Source organism: Schistocerca piceifrons, chromosome 1 (genome assembly GCF_021461385.2).
Source record: "Schistocerca piceifrons isolate TAMUIC-IGC-003096 chromosome 1, iqSchPice1.1, whole genome shotgun sequence".
NCBI classification, from domain to species: Eukaryota; Metazoa; Arthropoda; class Insecta; order Orthoptera; family Acrididae; genus Schistocerca; species Schistocerca piceifrons.
The window spans coordinates 1202030730-1202054323 of NC_060138.1; the positions used below are offsets into that span (position 1 = coordinate 1202030730).

Consider the following 23594-nt stretch of genomic DNA (forward strand, 5'->3'; position numbering starts at 1 on the left):
AGACCCAAGAATTTTGTGACACTTACATTTTCTAGGGGATCATTTTTTAATTTGGGGCTTGAATAGACAATTGATTAGTTAGAGGAATTAAATGAAAATCAACACACACAGTTTTTTCTGTATTTATAATGAGTTTTGCTGTGGACCACAAAGTTTCTGGACTGGATCCAGTGAGCAATATGCTGGTGTCATCGGCAAACCATGACCTCTCATGCAGTATGGATAAAATCAAAGGATAGTTTTTGTGGGACTCATATATTCAACTAAGTCGTCCACATAAATCAAGAAGAGTAGTGCACCTAAGATTGAGCCCTGTGGTACACCATATTTTATTGGTAATTCCCTAGAAAGAAAGGAGTTGTTTCTTGTTTTATTTATTTTGTTGAATTCATACTGAAGTGATATTTTCTGCCTGTGGTTTTTTAGGTACGAACACAACCAGCTATGTGCTACATCTCTTACTCCTCGTTTTTCTAATTTTTCAAGCAGAATGTTCTGGTCCAGGACGTCGAAGGCTTTTGACAGATCTAGAGAAATACCTGCAGCTAATTTATGTTGATCAAGGGATTTTAACATGCAGTCTAAGAATTCGAAAATTGCTGTCTGTGTGGATTTAGACTTTCTAAAACCATGTTGTTGTACTGTAAGAGGTACATATTTATTTATGAAACTTAAAAGCTTGTCGTAGAAGAGTTTTTCTCTCCTGTTGTGATTATTACTGGGCCAGTTTTGATTACAACCTCTTTCAAAATGTGTGTAGTTATTGTAGTTGTATTTCACTGTTTTTTTTCAAAACTCTATCTACTTTATCTACATATTTTAAAAACTGTCTACTTTGTCATCTGGCCCATAAACTGGGCCCCACTGTACCCCAACTGGTAACCTTTTTAAAGCATCAAAAGGTTTGCTCAAATTGCTAATTTTTGCAAAACTGTTTCATGTCTTTCCCTGTAATTTTGTCCGTTGAGAAAATCACTTTTTATTCAAGTTTGTTGAGTCTCTGACCAAAATTTATCACAAAATCTTTTTTCATGGTGTGGGTTCCTGGTATCATGTCCTAGTTCATGAACTATGGGCAACGTGTGAGTGGCCAAGTAAGTGGTCCTGACAGTCGGGATACCAGTTACTTTGGAATAAGGCTGGGCATCTCAGACATATTCCAAGTCATGGCCACCTTTGTGCTCAGACGGCAAAGACTACCAAATCCACCGGTTAGTCCCTCAACCATTAGGGGTAAAACTCAATGGGACCCGGGGCAAGTAAGGCTAGCAACCTGCTTCCCTGGTACTATAAATATGATGCTGGCAACAATCAGAGCAAAATGCCTCGGACCTTTGGAGGTGACGGAGTCCCACCTCTAACTGACAAACCAGGGACTCCTAAGATACGAATGGTAACGAGATGGGGAGCTATTAATATCAATGGGGGCTACTCTGGGAAGAAGGTAGAGCTGACAGAGGCTGAAAGTAAGATGGGGTTGGATGTTTTAGCTGTTAGTGACATTCGGGTAAGGGGTGAGAAAGAAGAGGAAGTGGGAGAATACAAGGTCTACCTGTCAGGAGTCAAAGCAGGAATAGCACAATGGGGTATAGGGCTTTTCATCAGGAAAGAAATGGAACCCAGCGTAGTTGCAATAAGGTACGAATCACTGATGTGGATAGATTTGACAGTGTCTAGCAGGAAAATTAGGATTGTGTCAGTATATTCGCATGGTGAAGGGACAGATCAAGATAAGATGGATAGTTTTTATGACGCACTCAGTGATGTAGTTGTTAGAGTAAAGGACAAGGACAGTGTTCTGCTCATGGGTGATTTTAATGCCAGGATTGGAAATCGAACAGAAGGGTGTGAAAAGGTTATGGGTAAATCTGGAGAGGATATGGATGCCAACAGAAACGGGAAACAACTCTTGGATTTCTGTGCCAGTATGGGCTTAGTAATCACAAACTCCTTTTTTAAACATAAGAACATTCACCGGTATACTTGGGAAGGCAGGGGAACCAGATCTGTCATTGACTATATAATAACGGATCAGGAATTCAGGAAGGCTGTGAGGGACACACGTGTATTCAGGGGATTCTTTGATGACACTGATCATTATTTAATCTGTAGTGAAATTGGTATTGTGAGGCCGAAAGTGCAGGAGGCCCATGTGTAGGAGGATAAGAGTGGAGAAACTTCAGGATAAGAAAATCAGACACAAGTACATATCACTGATCTCAGAAAGGCACCAGTTAGTTGAATGTAGTCAATTGCAGTCACTGGAAAAGGAATGGACAAGGTACAGGGACACAGTACTTGAAGTGGCCAAAGAATGTCTTCGAACAGTAGTGTGTAAAGGTAGGATGAAGCAAACAGCTTGGTGGAATGACACAGTCAAGGCAGCCTGTAAAAGGAAAAAGAAGGCGTATCAAAAATGGCTACATACTAGAACTCAGGTAGACAGAGAAAGTTATGTTGAAGAAAGAAACAAAGCCAAACAGATAACTACAGCATCCAAGAAGAAATCTTGGGAAGACTTTGGAAACAGGTTGGAGACCTTGGGTCAAGCTGCTGGAAAACCATTCTGGAGTGTAATTAGCAATCTTTGAAAGGGAGGTAAGAAGGAAATGACAAGTATTTTGGACAGGTCAGGAAAACTGCTGGTGAATCCTGTGGATGCCTTGGGCAGATGGAGGGAATATTTTGAAGAGTTGCTCAATGTAGGTGAAAATACGATCAGTAATGTTTCAGATTTCAATGTACTATGGGACACGAATGATGATGGAAATAGGATCACATTTGAGGGAGTGGAGAAAATGGTCAGTAGATTGCAATGCAATAAAGTGGCTGGGGTGGATGAAATTAAGTCAGAACTCATCAAATACAGTGGAATGTCAGGTCTTAATTGAAATGGCATGGGAGTCGGGACAGGCTCCATCAGACTGGAAGAAAGCAGTATTCACACCAATCTTTAAACATGGAAACAGAAAAGATTGTAACAACTACAGAGGTATCTCTTTGATCAGTGTTGTGGGTAAAATCTTCTCAGGTATTGTTGAAAGGAAAGTGCGAGTATTAGTTGAGGGCAAACTGGATGAAAATCAGTGTGGGTTTAGGCCTCTTAGAGGTTGTCAGGACCAGATCTTTAGCTTACGGCAAATAGTGGAGAAGTGTTACGAGTGGAACAGGGAATTGTATCTATGCTTTATAGCTCTAGAAAAGGCATATGACCGGGTTCCTAGGAGGAAGTTATTATCAGTTCTACGTGATTATGGAATAGGAGGCAAACTTTAGCAAGCAATTAAAGGTCTTTACATAGATAGTCAGGCAGCAGTTAGAGTTGACAGTAAATTGAGTCCATGGTTCAGAGTAGTTTCAGGGGTAAGACAAGGCTGCAACCTGTCTCCACTGTTGTTCATATTATTTATGGATCATATGTTGAAAACAATAGACTGGCTGGGTGAGATCAAGATAGGTGAACACAAAATAATCAGTCTCGCATATGCGGATGACGTAGTTGTGATGGCAGATTCTATTGAAAGTTTGCAAAGTAATATTTCAGAGCTAGATCAGAAATGTAAGGACTATGGTATGAAGATTAGCATCTCCAAAACGAAAGTAATGTCAGTGGGAAAGAGATATAAACGGATTGGGTGCCAAATAGGAGGAACAAAGCTAGAACAGGTGGACGGTTTCAAGTACTTAGGATGCATATTCTCACTGGATGACAACATAGTGAAAGAACTGGAAGCGAGGTGTAGCAAAGCTAATGCAGTGAGCGCTCAGCTACGATCTACTCTCTTCTGCAAGAAGGAAGTCAGTACCAAGACTAAGTTATCTGTGCACCGTTCAATCTTTCGACCAACTTTGTTGTATGGGAGCGAAAGCTGGGTGGATTCAGGCTACCTTATCAGCAAGGTTGAGGTTACGGATATGAAAGTAGCTAGGATGATTGCAGGTACTAGTAGATGGGAACAATGGCAGGAGGGTGTCCACAATGAGGAAATCAAAGAAAAACTGGGAATGAACTCTATAGATGTAGCAGTCGGGGTGAACAGGCTTAGATGGTGGGGTCATGTAACACACATGGGAGAAGCAAGGTTACCCAAGAGACTCATGGGTTCAGCAGTAGAGGGCAGGAGGAGTCGAGGTAGACCAAGGAGAAGGTACCTGGATTCGGTTAAGAATGATTTTGAAGTAATAGGCTTAACATCAGAAGAGGCACCAATGTTAGCACTGAATAGGGGATCATGGAGGAATTTTATAAGGGGGACTATGCTCCAGACTGAACGCTGAATGGCATAATCAGTCTTAATGATGATGATGATGATGATGAATCCTTTTTCAAAATCTACATATGTTCTGTCATCATTAGTATACTGATATGCCCAACTTAATGCTTCACCTTCCAGAAACATCGTAACAAACTTGATTTTCATATTATCAAGTCATATTAGACACAAAGTTATCTCAGTAACGCTGCAGAAAATCTACAAGATGTAAACTACCTTCACCTCAAAAGTTTTTCACTGCAGTGGTAACAACATTGTTAACAAGATTTCTGTTAACTACATCATTAGACAATTCTTCAGCTTTTTTACACAAAGCTGAAACACTGCTTTGTAGGTTGCTAGTTTTGTCGTTACTTAATTTTACATTTTCTGTGAATTTGTTGTCTGCTGTTTTCACCTGTTCACCAAAGCTGTTTTCAACAAGTGCCAGTTTGGTTTCAACATTAGCTTCTTAAATCAAAATTTGACTATTTACATTTTTGTTGACAGTTCTTATTCCCTCATAGACTTTTTCAAAAGCCATTTTGTTTTTTGCTAACTTCAGTGATCTCATCTTTGACATTTGCAACTTCATTATTAAATTTTCGTTTATTAATTTAATCATAGAACACTCCTACTAATGACCAATTTCTGTGAACTGAGTCTTATCATTTAATTGAGCTGTATTTCTATTGACACACTCAAATAAAGTTCCTATTGACTGACAGAGTTTTTTGAACTAATCATTACTCAGTTTTATTACCTGGTCTGTATTATCATTGCTAATTTTTACTAACAGTGATAGCTTGGCACTTATGTCATTATCATTCCTGTTTCACAAGTTCATCACTAACGTTTTCCTATTCTTGTTTCACTACACTACTTAAGTCTCCCATGTCTGTATTATTTCCTGTTGATCCAGATTCTTCAATAACTGTCACTGTTAATACCTGTATAATGAAGCACTTCAACAAAAAAGAAAAAAATAAAGAAAATATCTCCAGACATAACTTTGTTGTTGGATGTCGACATTGCTAATTTTTCACCTCACTTTTTATTTTTTTTCTTCCTTTTCTTCTTCTTGTTGTAAACTCTTTTTTTGCTGTTATTGTTGCTGTTTTGTAGCTGTGGTTCATATTTGGCTGATTGTTCACACAAAATTTTCACAGTATCTTTTAATCTGCAAGAAGAAAACTAGTCCAACACAGCATTCTCATTTCACTTTCAGAAAATCCTGGACGATGCCACCACATTCTAACTGTCCCCACCCTCTTGTTGCCCAATGCTGAACTTAGTGGTGTTTGGAGTAAGTTAGTAATCAGGGCAACTGGTCACATTTTCACAGTTCTTGCCACACTCAGGTAGTGACACACTGCACCGAGTGACAAGGACAGTCAAATTTTAATAACCAGTTCTGTTAATAATAAAAATACTCATCTTTTTTTGTTGCTCATTGCACATCCTTACATTTGTCCTCTAGCCATCCCTGCTTAGCCATTTTGCACTTCCTGCCAATCTAATTTATAAAACTTTTGTATTCCTTTTTGCCTGCTTCATTTACTGCATTTTTATATTTTCTCCTTTCATCAATTAAATTCAATATTTCTTTTGTTATCCAAGGATTTCTATTAGCCCTCATCTCTTTACCTACTTGATCCTCTGCTGCCTTCACTAGTTCATCCCTCAAAGCTACCCATTCTTCTTCTACTGTATTTCTTTCCCCCATTCCTGTCAATTTTTTCCTTATGCTCTCCCTGAAACTCTGTACATCCTCTGGTTTAGTCAGTTTATCCAGGTCCCATCTCCTGAAATTTCCAACTTTTTGCAGTTTCTTCAGTTTTAATCTACAGTTCATAACCAATAGATTGTGGCCAGAGTCCACATCTGCCCCTGGAACTGTCTTACGATTTAAAACCTGGTTCCTAAATCTCTGTCTTACCATTATATAATCTATCTGATACCTTCTAGTATCTCCAGGCTTCTTCCATGTATACAACCTTCTTTCATGATTCTTGAACCAAGTGTTAGCTATGATTAAGTTATGCTCTGTGCAAAATTCTACCAGGTGGCTTCCTCTTTCATTTCTTACCCCGAATCCATATTCACCTACTATGTTTCCTTCTCTTCCTATTCCTACTACCGAATTCCAGTCAGCCATGACTATTAAATTTTCGTCTCCCTTCACAATCTGAATAATTTCCTTTAACTCAGCTTACATTTCATCAATTTCTTCATCATCTGCAGAGCTAGTTGGCATATAAACTTGTACTACTGTAGTATGCATGGGTTTCATATCTATCTTGGCCACAATAATGCATTCACTATGCTGTTTGTAGTAGCTTACCTGGATTCCTATTTTTTTTATTCATTATTAAACCTACTCCTGCATTACCCCTATTTGATTTTGTATTTATAACCCTGTATTCTCCTGACCAAAAGTCTTGTTCCTCCTGCCACCGAACTTCACTAATTCCCACAATATCTAACTTTAATCGATCCATTTCCCTTTTCTAACCTACCTGCCCAATTAAGGGATCTGACATTCCATGCTCCAATCCATAAAACACCAGTTTTCTTTCTCCTGATAACGACATCCTCTTGAGTAGTCCCCGCCCGGAGATCCGAATGGGGGACTATTTTACCTCCGGAATATTTTACCCAAGAGGGCGCCATCATCATTTAACCATACAGTAAAGCTGCATGCCCTCGGGAGAAATTACGGCTGTAGTTTCCCCTTGCTTTCAGCCATTTGCAGTACCAGCACAGCAAGGTCATTTTGGTTAGTGTTACAAGGCCACATCAGTCAGTCATCCAGACTGTTGCCCCCGCAACTACTGAAAAGGCTGCTGCCCCTCTTCAGGAACCACACGTTTGTCTGGCCTCTCAACGGATACCCTCCATTGTGGTTGCACCTACGGTACGGCTATCTGTATCACTGAAGCACACAAGCCTCCCCCACCAATGGCAAGGTCTATGGTTCATGGGGGGAGGGCAAATAAATTCATTGTCATCCGAGCAAATGATATATTGTTTGTGCATTATTTATCATAAAATAAGCAGGCTAACTAGCCAAATGACATGACCAAGCCCTTGTCAAGTGTGTAACATTATAATTGTACAAAACTCCACTTATTTTTCATGACTGATATATAATGTAAATTTCTTTCAACATGAAGATGCACATACCATCAGGTAAATAACATACAGTGGAAAGTCCAGGTAAATAACAAGAGTTTTGTGAATAACAATCTGAAAATATATTTGTGAAGTGTCCATGAACTAGTTCTTATGTTTATTATAAGATTGTTAATATCAATGCATATAACACAAAACAATTTACAGAAAATTTATTTACTGTTTAGGCATGCCATGAAACCATTCCTGGCATGATAAATGTACACATGATACCACATTCACATGATGATGTTGGATGGTTAAAAACAGTGGACCAGTATTATTATGGAAGTAAGTACTGTAATATTAGAAATAAAGCTTTATTTTAAATCAATATGGAAAAAAATAGATGCCATTGTTAATGATAACATTGAAGGCAGATGTTGTGCCCTAATCTTCCATCTCCCTTCAGATAGTTAACTTAATATATGGAAGAATATACTTGAAAAACTATGAGAAAATTAATGGAAGGAAACCATAGAAAAATGTTCATTATTTGATTAGTTTTCTGTCACAATTGCTTATAACCTTTAATTAACTTGTTTTGAATACATGCATTAATTTTTGAACCATTATCTGCATGTCTAGTATTTGACTGTAACATAATCCCCTTGGAGGATGCAAAAGGCTTGTTCACACAGCAGGTCAACATAACATATGTTATGTCAATGTTACAGTCAAATATTGGAGATGCAGGCAATTGTTTGAAAATGAATGCACATTTTCTAAAATAGTCACCATTAAAGATTACATGCAATTGTGATAGAAAACTAAATAAATAATAATTAAATTTTGTTGCTGGTCCTTTGCACTAATGCAGTGCTAGAATCTGTGTAAATATGTTTACTATAATGTGAAAGGTAAGAACAAGATAGTGGACGTGCCTAATTATTTTATGTTTGGAAATACAGGAGTATAAGTGTAATAAATGATTCACCTACCAAGAAGTGACATAACATGCTTTCTGAACAAGAAAGATGTGCTTGTTTGTGTGAATGTTTGTGTTTTTTTCTTTTCCTTTCTGAAGAAGGCTTTGGCCAAAAGTTCATTGTGTGATAGTCTTTCTGTTGTGCCTGTCTGCAACTCAATGTGTCATCTTTATGGTGGGTAGCAATCTGCCCTTTCCATAATATTGCTGATATTCCCAACTGGACTTCCCATTGTTTAACATAATTTTATGTTAATATGAAATTGTATGAATAAGCTAAAGTCAAGAACATGTCAGAATGAACTAGCAATAACTTGAGAGCAGGTGTGGGTTTCAAGCAAATGATGATGGTAACATGAAAGAAATTATTGAATCAATTAAATTATTTGGAAATATCTCGAAGAGGATACTATCAAAATTCTTACAAGAAATATTTGAAACCAATGGGTGTATGAAGATAACAGAACTGAAACTTATGTTTTGTATACAATTTACTTTATCACTTGAGACAGCAGATGGTGCACTGGTTAACAATAGGGAGAAAACTGTACAAGTATTTTTTGATTTCTTTTGTATTTGCACGGTTTAAGAGATGGATCAGAGGCACAGGTTATGAGTCATGGAAGTAATGCTATTTCATGAGTAATGATAGATGATTTAAAACCATTCAGGCCTGCTTCGGGCATGGATGTGTGTGATGTCCTTAGGTTAGGTAGATTTAATTAGTTCTAAGTTCTAGGCGATTGATGACCTCAGAAGTTAAGTCGCATAGTGCTCAGAACCATTTTTTTAAAACCATGCAGGGTGTGAATGAAGAAAAGACATAAGAAGGTGGTGGCATTTCAACAAAATTATCAGAGATGGAAAAAAATTATAAAAATGAACTTTCAAAAATATGAATTTGCTGCATGCAGGCAAAGGAAATTCCCCAAAATGTGAACAATGCTGGAATCATTCTACTTCACAAGAAAGGAGAAGAGCGAGACATATAAAAAATGAATAAAGGAATAAAATAGTCTGAAGTGCCTTTTGTGCACTAAATAGGGTTTTCAAAAGAAGTTACACATCTGTCTTAAATGTAAAGTTTAAGTCTGTTTGTACTGCCAATTTTGACATTTGTTGGTCAGACAGTTGCAGAAATGGTGATGTTCACTGATGACACTAGCATTTTTATAAGACGATACACTGAGGATAACCTTAGCAGAGTATCTCTAGGACAATAAATGAGACAGGAAAATGGTTTAGCGATAATGCTTTGATCATAAATAAGGATAAAATGGTATTGATGAATTTCAGTAATATTGAAAGTAAAGCTAGAAGAAGAGTAAAAGCTGAGTGATGGAACTATATTATTGCACAAGCTCCATACACAAAATTCCTCGGTATATGGGTGGATGAGCACTTGAGATGGGTAAAGCATCTAGAGTAAAAAATTAAGTAAATGCTGCTGTGTGCTAAGAATTCTTCGGGAATGTTGCTGTGTGCCTGTTGTGCTTACATGAATAGTTTGCTTAGATGTGGTGTGATCTTCTGGGGAAAAGCAAGCTTTCAAACTTCAAAAGAGTCATACTGATTATATTTGTACTAAGTTAGCATGTGTGACATATTTGTTAGGTAAACTAAGGTCATGTGTTAGTGGTAAGTTATTACTCAATGCATACTATGCCTTTTTCCACACCCATTTAACATATGCCACTTTGTTGTGGGGAAACTCACCCGTAGCAAAACAAGTTTTCATTTGGCAAAAGAAGGCAGTCAGATGCATCCATGGAGTCAGAAATAACGAGTCTTGTAGACCATATTTAAAAATCTAAAAATACTAACAGTTGCAGCTCTCTTTATACTAAGTTGTCTGCACAAAAGAAAACCAACACAGTCACAAACTACGACGATCTATTCATCACCATGACACACATATAAAACAGCAAATTGACATCCCAGTTGCTAGATTAAAGGAAACTCAAGATAGTTACAGGTACACGGGAGTAAAACTATTTAACATGTTGCCAATAGAGGCACATAATGTGTCACTGAATGAGTTTAAAAGTGTCACGAAGAAATGGCTTAGAGAAAAAGCTTTCTATACAATAGAAGAGTTTATAATGTGCACTAAAGATGATCTTAAGCACCAGTACTAATATAGTTTCACTTAGATTAAACTTATACATGTAAATATAATGCAAATACCTTGTCCAGCATCAAGGACAAGTTTTTGTATCTTATTAGACAATAATGATCTACAATATATTACACCATTTCTGTTAGTTATGTAAACTGTATATGTACACAAATGATGACATCAATTGCATTTCTTAATGCCTAAAGATGGATAATAAAATAAATAAATAAATAAGGGCTATTAGAATAATGAAAGGGGTTCCCAGCGGAGTGTCATGCAGGGAAATATTTAAAGAATTTAAAATAATGACCCTTTCTAGCTTATACATCTATGAATGTGTATGCTTTCTGAAAACTCGCCAGAAATTTTCAACATTAAATAATCAGGTTCACAACCATGAAACAAGGAACATGGATGATTTTTCACAGAGACACCCACAAAGGAGCACTCTACCAAAAAAGTGTGAACTACCAGCCCAAAATACTATTTAGTGCATAATAAAAATAATAATAATAATAATAATAATAATAATAATAATTTTATTGTCATTTGGCTCATTACAGCAATAGACAAAGTCAAGAGCACATATTTCTGCATAAACTAATATATCGATGTAAACTGGTTTACATAAAATAGGTACACGTTAGACTACAGTATTTTCTTCTTCCAAAAATTCATCAGTGGTGTAAAAACGATTGTTCACTAGTAGCTTGTATAATTTAGCTTCAAAAATATTTGCAGGCAGTTCTTTAAAGTCAGCACTTAGTCTATTAAACATCCTTAGTCCAAGAACTAGGTAGGAATTCTGCGATTTTGATAATCTATGATCTGGCACATCCACAGATGTTCTGTTTCTCGTATTATGGCTATGAATATCATTTCTTAACACAAAATTAGAGACATTGTTTCTAATGAACAATAAAACATTGTAGATGAACAAGTTTACTACTGTAAGACACTGCATTTTAATAAACAAAGGTTTAGAATGTTCTGTTTTATCAGAATCCGTTATTATTCATATTACTTTCTTCGGGTAAAAGTAAAATGTCATTTACATGAGAGCTAATACTCCACAGTAAGATTCCATAAGAGATGATGCTTTGGAAGAAGGCAAATCTGCTGATCTCACATTGTCATTGGGAACATGTCTTTTTAAATTTCTAATTAGATAAATAACTCTTGAAAGCCTAGCCAATATATTTTTAATGTGTGGTTTCCATGTCAATTTATTGTCAATAGTAACACCTAAAAATTTAGCAGCTTCTAATTGTTGGTAGTTTGGAATCTCTTTGAGGTTAAAGTAAAGTATGTGGGTTTTGTTTTCATTTAGTAAGAAGCTATTAACTTTGAACCATAATGAGGACTGAGCAAGGGTATTTTCGGTCAGTGTTTTCAGTGTACCTGGACCAGAGTTTTTATGTATAAAAGTTGTGTCATCAGCATACAATATTGTGTGAGAATTTATGAATAAGGGCACGTCATTAATCATTAGTATAAACAGTAAAGGTCCAAGCACTGACCCTTGAGGCACTCCGTACCTAACATTAACCAAATTTGATTTCTCCCTACCAATGCACACAACTTGTTGACGGTTCTTTAGAAAAGATCTGAACATATTTATACTGTTGTCATCAAAACCATAGTAAACTAGCTTATTCAGCACATTGTCATGCTGTACACAGTCAAAGGCTCTGCTCAGGTCACAAAATGTAGCCAAAATGTAGCCTTCTACAATAAAGAAAATTAAAGAATTTCATAAATTCAAGGTAGATCTTAAACAATTTATACTAACACATACATTTTATAGCATTGAAGAATATCTGAATATGGAAAAGTAATATCATTTATTTATACTGATATAAAATATTTGTATTTATTATCCAAGTTTTTGAAACAAATTAAAGATAAGAAACTATATTGTAATTGACTACATCCATACAATGTACATTGTTAACAGACGAATAAAGAGATTGATTGATTGATTGATGGACTTTTAATATAAAAACCATAAAAACTGGGTGATATAGAAAATAATAGAGATATGTGTTGGAAATAGTAAGGAGAGGCAGAAAAATAGAAGCTGAGGGTGGGTTGATGAACAGACTGAATTGGAAGATGCAGTTATTATTGTAAAGAAAATAAACTGGAACTTGGTCAAAGTAGTTGGGCAAATGGGTGGAAGATGTCCCAGGAAATTATATGCTTGATTCTAAGAAATCAGAAAAGCCTAAGACAATGATCTAATGAAATGTGGATGTACATCGTTAGGAAATTTGTAGTATTACCATGGATCACTTAATAAAATTTTAAATGATGATAACACTACCGTTGAAGAGTAACATGAGAAAGATGAGTTAGTATCTGAAAATTACAAACTTAGTTCTGCAAAACTATGAATAAAATTTTTAGGTATACTCCTTATGTTTAAAAATATTGTAAATGAACATATTGTGCAAATTATTACTTTAACATAAATGATTATCTTGTATATTAAATCAACTACAGCAAGTTCCTGATTATCTAGTTTAATGAGGACCTGAGACTGCATAGACAACAAAAAACATGGATAGTCCAAAATACATAGGCAGCTGTTGTTTACTTTATTCACTATACATTCTACATTTTAAAGCCTAGAGTATTCCTGACTCATTATTTGTTGGGGACTGGAAATTTATTTACAAAATTTCACTTGAAATGTGCTGTATATTGTATCACTTGCTTTCAGTTCACTTTCAAATTCAGTGTAAACTTACATAAATATTCTATTTAAAGTAGTAGATAAAAACAGTAACTTAGAACTGTACAAAGAGGGGCAGTTTTCTTTTTAAATTGGCTGTCTTTCTCCCAACATAAATTAATCTAGAACAATTACCATAATTTATTACTGGCTTGAGTGTAACAGTACTTGTCATTACTTGAGCAGTGTTCACTTCTGCCCATTAAAGTATAATGTGATTCACTGCACATCCCAGAGCCCTCTCCTTCATGAAGGGGTTTACAGAATGTGACATACTAATGAATGAATTAGGAAATACTCATTCAGTTTTTTGCCTTTTTCAATTTTTTATTCGTTTTTTCCTGATGATTGTTTTAATTTTCTGGAGAGTCAAAACATTGGTACAGTCAAAAATCATTATCCTGAATACTCCAATAACAGATCAACACATTTCAGGGCTGAGGTTGGGAAGAAAATGAGTTCATTCTCATGCTCTACTGAACACAAATTGTTCACTATACCTGCATCACATAGATGCTCAAATTCCATTTAATAGGCATTGTTGTTTAGCTCCTTGTAGATATTTTCTTCATCTACATCTTCATAACCAGAAATTTAATTCACAATGTTGGTCAGAGAAGTAGCAGTAAAAAATTACACATTGCTATAAGGCATAGGAAACTATCATCCTATTTCTGTTCTTCCAATCTTGTCAAAAGTATTAGAGAAAGTAACTGCATACCAGATCACAACATTTATGATAAAGAATGATTTATTATAAGTAAAAAGTTTGGTTCCCAAGTGAAAAACACTCTGGATGCAGTGAATGGCTTTACTGAAAAGATATGCAAGCATTGGATCCGAGGAGAAAAGTTACACGTATCTTTCGTGAGCCTACAAAAACCTTCGACCCCATAAATCATGCCTCGCTTATTATATTGTTTGGGGAGAGAGAAATACGCATTAGCTACTGGTAAGCTGCACCAAATATTGTCTGCCCAGAAACATGTTATAATCTCTGTCAACAGCAATGAGCTTGTCGTATTGAGTTTTTTTAGTGCCTTCATTTTCAGGTTTCATGGTGAGTGCACCAGATATTTATGTTCATTCTGAGTGTGGCTGTTTTCCATGACATTATTAAATTGTATCTTTGTTTTTTCTTGTTTTGTTGTTATGGTTATGGTGTAACTTCTGGATGCATAAAGAAAGGAGCAATAAGTTATTTTTACTGCAATACACTGTATTTCACTCTGTGATTTTCTGCCATACATAATTTAAGACATCAGATTATGGGCCCAGGCATACACATACATATGGTATCTGTTTCTGTTCTGTGAATTCATTGCTTTTGGTCAGACTTTTATTCCTGTGAACCATGACGCTCAAATTCTGAAACCATTGTTTTTGTCTGGTCCATTGTGGAAAACCTTCGTTTTCATTTTGAACTGAGTATTATAAGTTTGACTTACATTCCGCCTACATGAAGATGTATAAATTGAAAACATACAGTATCAAGAAATTTGACACAAAAAATTGCCAAATGTGGAAATATCAGTTGCAAATTATTTTTCATGCTGAAAAAGTGTTTGATATCGTCAAGAGGAAACCAAGGCCAAAGAAGCTGGTGAGAGCCAAACAACTTGGGGCGACTTAAATGTGAAAGTAATGCTCAGTCTACCTACTGCAGTGGAGTTTGACCAACTGCAATCTGTTATGAAGTGCACAAATTCAGCAGACAAGTGGGCCAGACTAAAGACTATTTGTGAACAGTGATCCGCAGTTATTGAAATGGCGTTGAAGCAGAAATTTTTGATTACAGAATGTCACCAACAGACACGATCACACAACACATCAGTTACAATAGGGTGAGGTCATGCAGGTGTTCCTCGTGAATGATATGATGAATAATCTTGTCCAGAGCTCGAGAAAGTCTTTCAAAATGAGTCTTTTCGTGTTCATATATGTCGGTGAAGGTGGCGGGCTGATCACAATGTTGCTAATCAGATCCAAATGGTCATCCAAATGTCCCACCAAGCGTGATTCTTCTGAGTCAATGCCTGTGGCGGCGAATATAGAGTTGACTAATGCGAACCATGTGTTGGGCTGCATTTTTGCAAAATTCGGCAGTTTAGGTAACCTAGTTGGTTTGGAATCCACGAGCACTGTGTGTGTAAGAGCCACAGGTGTGGGAGCAGTCAATATGGCGTCTGCCGGGAGAGGGGGGGGGGGATGGGTAGGCCCAGGGGCCCGTTAACTGTTACACCCCTCAGATCGGATGTAATTGCTGTCTGATGTCTAGCAAAAGTGGGCGAGGTGCTAGGAGATGTCACTATACACTGTTCAGTTCGATCAGAAAATTGGGGCTGTGCATAGCCAGGCACGGAACCGAATCGCAGCGCGGATGATGTAGCAGCTGTGTAGTGGCACTGCTCTGAAAGTTGGTGCGAAGTTCTGAGGGGGGTTGTGCACCCCTGAGCATGCGACGTTAGCGGTGGAATGTCCGGATCTCTTTTTCACACTTTGTCCTGTATGTTGGAAAGAACGATCTTGAGGCAAGATGGCAGATGGTATGTACGCGTTGTCTGTGAGTGTTGTGGTACTGCAATTGACTCGCAGGTTGGAGGGCCTCGAAATGTTGGATTCTGATTGTAGAAATCGTAGGGTGGTACACCTTGTTGCGTAGGCCACATGACAATACAGGCGGTTCACTCATACACACATGATTGTTTTTGTTATTGAACTCACGTAGAACATGGGAAGAGTGTGTCGTCGGGGTCACCAATGTGGAATTTTGGGTCCTTATCATTCTAAATAACAACCCGTTGATCCACTTGTTAAAACAATGAGCACATTTATTGTCACACTTCAGATATACATCATTACACATCGAAAGTATCACATAGATAGAACATAATGGCCGCCTTGATCCCAAAGAGTTTTTGCGCGCCAGAGATGTTATGGCACGTCAGTGTTGCCACAGACTCATAGCCAGGCTGTTTCCTGCTCCCCCAACTATAATTACCTGATCTTCCTTCTCAAAGTCCTTGCATACCTGACCTAAGTTTTCTGTCACCTGGATAGGGCTAGCCCTTGATTCCGAAAAACTTGTGACCTGGTACCCTGCACCTAATTTCTCTTGAAACTGCTGGACCACACCCCTCCCATGACTGCTACCTATAAGCAGAATTCGTCTTTTCCTATTCTGGTTTGATCCCAACCTGTATTTTTCCTTTAAGCTAGTATTCTGCTTCAACCTACATTCAACTACATCTGAATCAGGCCCTTCCTCCACTACTTCAGATAGCAAGCCAAACTGACTTGGTAACTGAATTTCAGAAGTTTTATCAATTGTTTCCCTTTTTTGCCCTTTGCTTGCTACCTTTTCCCAGTGTCCAGAGTCCTTTTCCTCCCTTAGCTTACATAATTTCTAATTCAGTTTTCTTAGTGGCTTCATTTTCAGTTTTTGTGGTGTGAGTGTGCCAGATATTTATGTTCACTCTATGTGCAGCCATGTTCCGTGATTTTATAAAATTATATCTTTGTCTTTTTTTGTTTTGTTGTTACAGTTATGGTGCAACTTTTGGTTGCAATAAAGAAAGGATCAATAACTTATTTTTACTCCAAAATACTGTATTTAACTTTGTAATTTTCTGCCAAACATAATTAATTAAAGACATCAATCTCCCCCCTCCTTCCTTCTTCCATCTATTGTCCACAATGGCCAGTCCAAGTAACTAATAAGCAAAGTCTTTTATGAAGATTAGAGAGGAGCAAAGATTCCAATAAACTTTCAAGTTTACTGAGCTTGTCATGATGAGATGGCTCTAGTTCTTCTTGCCTATGGGTCTGATTCTTGAAGCTGAAAATCTAACATCAGGTCCTCTCACATTTTAGCATATCATATAGTCTTTTGATTTTTCATGTGAAGGAAGCCAAAATTACATTGTTCACACAAAAATAAGTCTGATCACATCAGAGGTGAGCTTATCACCCCCACACTCTGGGGAAATAACAATGTTCCAAAGGGTTTAGAATTTTTCTTAACAAATTCCTACTAGTTTTATTTATATTATTAATTTTGATTATTATTTCATAAATGAGTCCAGAAATAAATGCAGTAAACAGTACAGGATTGTGTAATTAATAATAGGAATTTTAATCGTGTAAATACTTCGTAACTTCAAACGTTTCTAAAAAAAGTACTTACCAATTATAAGATCAAACCTACAATATTTTATAAAATAACTCCTTTTTATAAATTTTTGCTTGAAATATAACACACTGTGTATATATGAATATAATAGAGGGAAACATTCCACGTGGGAAAAATATATCTAAAAACAAAGATGATGTGACTTACCAAACGAAAGTGCTGGCAGGTCGATAGACACACAAACAAACACATACATACACATAAAATTCAAGCTTTCACAACCAATGGTTGCTTCATCAGGAAAGAGGGAAGGAGAGGGAAAGACGAAAGGATGTGGGTTTTAAGGGAGGGCAAGGAGTCATTCCAATCCCGGGAGTGGAAAGACTTCCCTTAGGGGGAAAAAAGGACAGGTATACACTTGCACACACACACATATCCATCCGCACATACACAGACACAAGCAGACATTTGTAAAGGGAAAGAGTTTGGGCAGAGATGTCAGTCGAGGCGGAAGTACAGAGGCAAAGATGTTATTGAAAGACAGGTGAGGTATGAGCGGCGGCAACTTGAAATTAGCATAGGCTGAGGCCTGGCGGATAACGAGAGGAGAGGATATACTGAAGGGCAAGTTCCCATCTCCGGAGTTCTGACAGGTTGGTGTTAGTGGGAAGTATCCAGATAATCCGGACGGTGTAACACTGTGCCAAGATGTGCTGGCCGTGCACCAAGGCATGTTTAGCCACAGGGTGATCCTCATCACCAACAAACACTGTCTGCCTGTGTCCATTCATGTGAATGGACAGTGTATATAATTATACAAAAATTTTCAGAAAACCAACTGAGATAATACTGACCTTTCCAAAATTCGAAAAATAATACTGGTATCAACAACTACTGTTGAGGAAAAATAATGCTAGAGGAGGATATTCTGTTACAACATCCCCCTCACATAACATGGAAAATGTGTTTACAATATTTTGGGACCTACTACAAGGTTAAAAAACGGTGTTTGAAATGATGCCAAAAGATAGAACATAGATTGTCAAACTTAAATAAAATTCCTAAATCACAAGAAAATTTTTAGTTGTATGAACATCACTTTCCCATGAACATAAGTAAAGGTTAACTTACAAACACAGCACAAGGTATACAAATTTCTGATTACAACAGAGTTCTTCTTACTTACAATTTGCCTATTGCCCAGATAAATGTGAAACCTGTGTAGTGAAATGGCAAAATTGACAAATAGTGACAATTTCCAAATTTATGGACATAATTCACATTAAGTTCCTTGAACATATCTAGCTTCAAACAGAATGGCCTAACCCATTGTAATCTTTAACTCTCTTTCAGTGTTGCAATGAATGAGGCTTCAGTGTCTGTTAATGTTATGTAAAAATGAATAATAAAATATTATGGAGAAAAGTTACCATGACAGCATAATGTAAATGAACATAATACACAAATGAAACACTGTTCCTATAGACGTAGTAAATACCACAAGTGTAAGCATATTAACCATTATAAAGTATAATTCATATGTACAGAAATACCTGATACATAAAATATTTATAGTAATCGCAAAACCAAGATCTTAACGTATTACAGAAAACATAATAAAAATATCTACTATAAAAGTCATAATCTATACATATATGAGGACATGGCATTAAAATTATATGATCTGTGGAACATTCTGTCCCAAGACAAATGATACAAAGTCAAAACTACAACTTTACAACCCTAAACTATAGAAATAAGTGCAGAGGCAAAGTAAAGTACTAGAATTACAAATTTCAAGTTTACATCTATGAAGTCACACCTTCATAATCATCAAAAGAAAAGAAAAAATTCAGAGCCTAAGTTTACAAGTGAGCCAACTCGAAAAACTCACAATGATGGGCACTGACCTGAAGAATATATTTATTATTTATTTATTTATTTATTTTTATTTCATTTATCCATCCGTTGACAATAAATATTGTATGGATGTTGTCAAGCCATTTCAAAGAAATGAACACAAAAAATATATACTTAAAAAAGTACCAAAAAATAATAATACAATGAGGTTAATAATAATACAATGTAAGTAATATAGCCCATTTACATCCCTGCTTGTTATTTTAAATGCATAGTCAGTTTATCATAAGGCTTTAGTTTTGTCCTCCCTAAACGGCAAGTCCTTATATACACCACACTGCTTAAGTATATATTTACATCAGACAACAGCTGTCCTTTAAGTATGTAATTTAATGAATGATTAGGTAATGAATGATCAGGTACATATAGAGTATGTTCCATTTTGCCTTTATAAATATCATCAGCAAACATTTATTGAGCTACATAGTCATTTAAACAATAAAAAACATTGTTCTACTAGAAATTTTTTAAATTCTGTTTTAAATTTGTTATCATCTTCTAACTGCCTGATGTTGACTGGCAGTGCGTTGTACAGTTTTGCACCGATATGGCTCACATGCCTTTCTGTATTCGTTCTTTTTGTTTGCTAAGTATGGAGTGCTGCGCTATTACGGGTATTGTAGTTATGAAAGTCAGCATTTGTCCGAAAATCACAATCACAAGTAGGAATATAGCACAAAATCAATCAGCCACATAAATCAGAGTATGTAAGGATATGTTTACTCATGAGAAGAGAAAATAATGACAAAATATTAATATGCCTGCGATGTGGGGACCAACCCATGAGTGCACATCACACTGGATACACAACAGCATAAATGTTTTGACACAACAAGACGAATAAAGTTTGTAATCATATATCAATAAGTTAAATCATATGTAAAAAATAACTAGAGGAAGCATCTAGCCTCAATCAGTAGTTGCACACTCTCCTTGAGTACACACACACACACACACACACACACACACACATACACACACACACACACACACACACACACAGTCACAATGAGTAGGGGTATCCTAAACAGAGTTAAGCAGAAGTCTGCACACAATTCAGTTTCCAATAAGATACAATAATGTAGTTCTCAGGATAAATACAGATAATCAGAGTCATTAATGTCTTGGAATTATGACATAATTGAGTAGCATGAGGACCAAAATCAATGTGAGAAATCAGAAATGTATACATCTTGTTAAACAATCTATGCACAATTTATAATTACAAATGTCAATTTCTTCCACAAGTAACGTTTGCTTGCTTTACTTCTTTGATAGTCCTCTACATCAATGTGCTGCATTGTTATACTGGCTGTAAAAAGAGGGGTGGAAGTTCAACACTGACTACTGTAAATGACGTAGCCAACAGTTGCACAATTGCATTTCACTGTTCTTTACTTTCACTGTATACAACCACCAATATTACATAATTATATTGCAATTCACTATTGGTAAATGTTGAAAAGCCACATTAATAGTTTGCAGGAAACATCAGCATACTGCTACAATAGTTCGCTGTTGAATATTTATCAGCAGTAAAAATCTAACCACACAGTTGGCAGTTCTTGCAGAATAATACAGTGTGTGTGATACTATTTTTCAAATAAATGAAACAGACATTGTCATTAACTGCTCTAAGACATGACCTATTTGTGTTACACTTGTCGGGTACAGCTAAACTGGTGGCTGTCCGACCTTTGCTTAACGTGATTCGGAAAAATGAAGACCTTCAGTTGAGTAACAATAACTTTATTGCGAGCGCGTATCTTGCGACGCCCGGCATGCATGGACAGATCGGAGCTATAAAATTTGCTTCCGGCCTATACAGAGTATCCTTAATCCTCGGAAAACTTCCGTAATTAGGAGAGGAAACAGTACTCGTCCACACAAGTCAGGAGGCAAGGAACTACTACTAACTCAAAAAAACAAGGAATAATAACAATAAACCGAACGTATATAAAAGATAGAAAACACAGCGCCTCTAGAGGCTGGGCGCGGAACTACACCAACGTCGCGTAAAGTAATTGCGACCGCACACCACTGCACTGACACACGCGCACAGCACACACACACACGAGCGAGCTTGAATTAGCGCGCTGCAGCATCGCTACATCAGCCCCCCGGGCGGAAGCGGAGCGTCGGCGTCGAGATACCGCGCCGGAAAGTGCACCCGACGTCCAGAACGGGTCGTCCTCGTCGGAGGAGGAGGAACAACGTCAGGAGGTGGATGTTGTGCTGCGTTGGGCGGCGGATGTTGAAGAGCCGGCGCCGGAGATGTGGCGTCAGTGTCTGGAACAGCGGTAGGTGAATGCCTGCGACGAGGTGCCGCTAGTGGGGTGTCAGGAAAAACATACGCAGGTTTAACCCGATTCAACGCGACATTCGTAGTTTTGCCGTTCACTAGGATATCCATGGTGTGGGCACCGCGCCGTAGCACTTCATATGGACCAGAATAAGGAGCTTGTAGAGGCGGTTTAACGCCCTCAGTGCGGAGCATGACGTGACGACATTGTTCCAGGTCCTGGTGCACGAAAGTGGGCGGCTTGCCATGACGTGTGGCTTTCGGAGGGCGAATCTTTGATACATGGTCCCTCAATCGTCGCAAGAAATCCGGCTGGCCAGTAGACACTGTCTCTGTGGCATCAGCGTCTACAAAGTCACCAGGAAGGCGCAGTGTTTCTCCATAAACCAGTTCTGCCGCTGACGACCCCAGGTCTGGTTTGAAAGTCGTCCGTAAGCCTAACAAGACCACTGGTAGTGCGGTTGTCCAGGTTTCTTCGTGGCACATCAGCGCGGCCTTCAAACAACGGTGCCAGCGTTCGATCATTCCGTTGCTTGCTGGGTGATAACTTGTGGTCTTATGGTGGGTGTAACCACAAAACTTGGCCAGCTGTGAGAACAGGTCTGATTCAAATTGCCGTCCGCGGTCAGTGGTAATATGTAGTGGGCATCCAAATCTTGCCAACCAAGTCATTGCAAAAGCGGAAGCTAATGTGTCTGCTGTGATATTATCCACCGGCACTGCCTCCGGCCAACGTGTAAAACGGTCGATCATTGTAAACAGATATCTTTGCCCGTTCGAAGGTGGAAGTGGTCCGACTACATCTAAATGAACGTGGGCAAAGCGGGCGGTGGTATCCGGAAAATCGCCGATCGGTGCGTGTACATGGCGGTTAATCTTGCAGCGTTGGCACTGAAGACAAGATTGGACCCACTCGCGGCAGTCTTTTTGCATGCCTGGCCACACGAAACGTTGAGATACTAGGCGGAATGTCGGGCGTACCCCGGGATGGCACAATCCATGTACTATATCAAAGGCTTGTCTTCTAAAAGCCGGCGTCAGAAAGGGACGAGGTCGGCCGCGAGAAACGTCGCAGTATAGCTGTGTATCTTCCCCCGGAACATCAACGAGTTTCAGTTGCAATGCGGAAGCCGTGTCTTTGACATAGGCAAGGAGTTCTTCGTCGTCTCTCTGTGCCTGTGCCAGTGCAGGAAAGTCTATGGTACTGGAAACACTGCTGATCCGTGAAAGGCAATCCGCAACAATGTTGTCGATCCCAGAAATATGTCTAATGTCGGTAGTAAACTGGGCCACGAACTCAAGGTGATGAAATTGACGGGGAGAGCAGTTGACACTATTCCGACGGAAGGCGAACGTGAGTGGCTTGTGGTCTGTATATATCGTGAAAGTTCGCGCTTCCACTTGGGGGCGAAAATATTTCACTGCCTGGTATACTGCCAGGAGCTCACGGTCATATGTGCTCCATTTTCTCTGTGCAGGCGAAAGCTTGTGGGAATAATACGCCAGTGGCTGCCATGCGTTGTCGGACCATTGTTGTAACGCGGCACCGATCGCCGTCTGGCTCGCGTCTACGACAATTGCTAATGGCGCGTCGAGCCGTGGGTGTGCGAGAAGCGCCGCGTCGGCCATGCTCCTCTTTGTTGCCTCGAACGCAGAACACATGTCCTCTGTCCACTGTATCAGAGACTTGCTATTTACTTTAGGGCCCGATAATGCCGCCGTCAAAGGTTCCTGCAGCTCCGCAGCGTGAGGAAGGTGTCGTCGATAAAAATTGAGCATCCCCAAAAAACGACGTAATTCTTTGATCGTAGTTGGTCGGGGTAGCTGCAAGATAGCGTCCACCTTCTCGGACAGAGGAAGAGAGCCTTCAGCAGAAATCTTATGGCCAAGAAATGTCACCTCTGACTGCCCGAAAACACATTTGTCCACGTTCAAGACGACACCGTAACGCTCCAACCGCTCGAAAATCTCTCGCAGATGTTGTCGGTGTCGATCGTGGTCAGCAGAGAACACTAACACATCGTCCAGG

At 38.2% G+C, this 23594-nt stretch overlaps 1 protein-coding gene across 1 annotated transcript in view; it reads left to right on the plus strand.

Annotated features, from left to right (window-relative positions):
* The window catches only part of LOC124779320 (lysosomal alpha-mannosidase-like), a 270837-nt gene that overhangs the window by 20242 nt on the left and 227001 nt on the right, over positions 1-23594 (plus strand). The window contains exon 2 of the mRNA XM_047253703.1: positions 7616-7718. Within this exon, the coding sequence (XP_047109659.1) occupies positions 7640-7718 (79 nt within the window). The 5' untranslated portion in view covers positions 7616-7639. The remainder of the gene's footprint in view (positions 1-7615; positions 7719-23594) is intronic.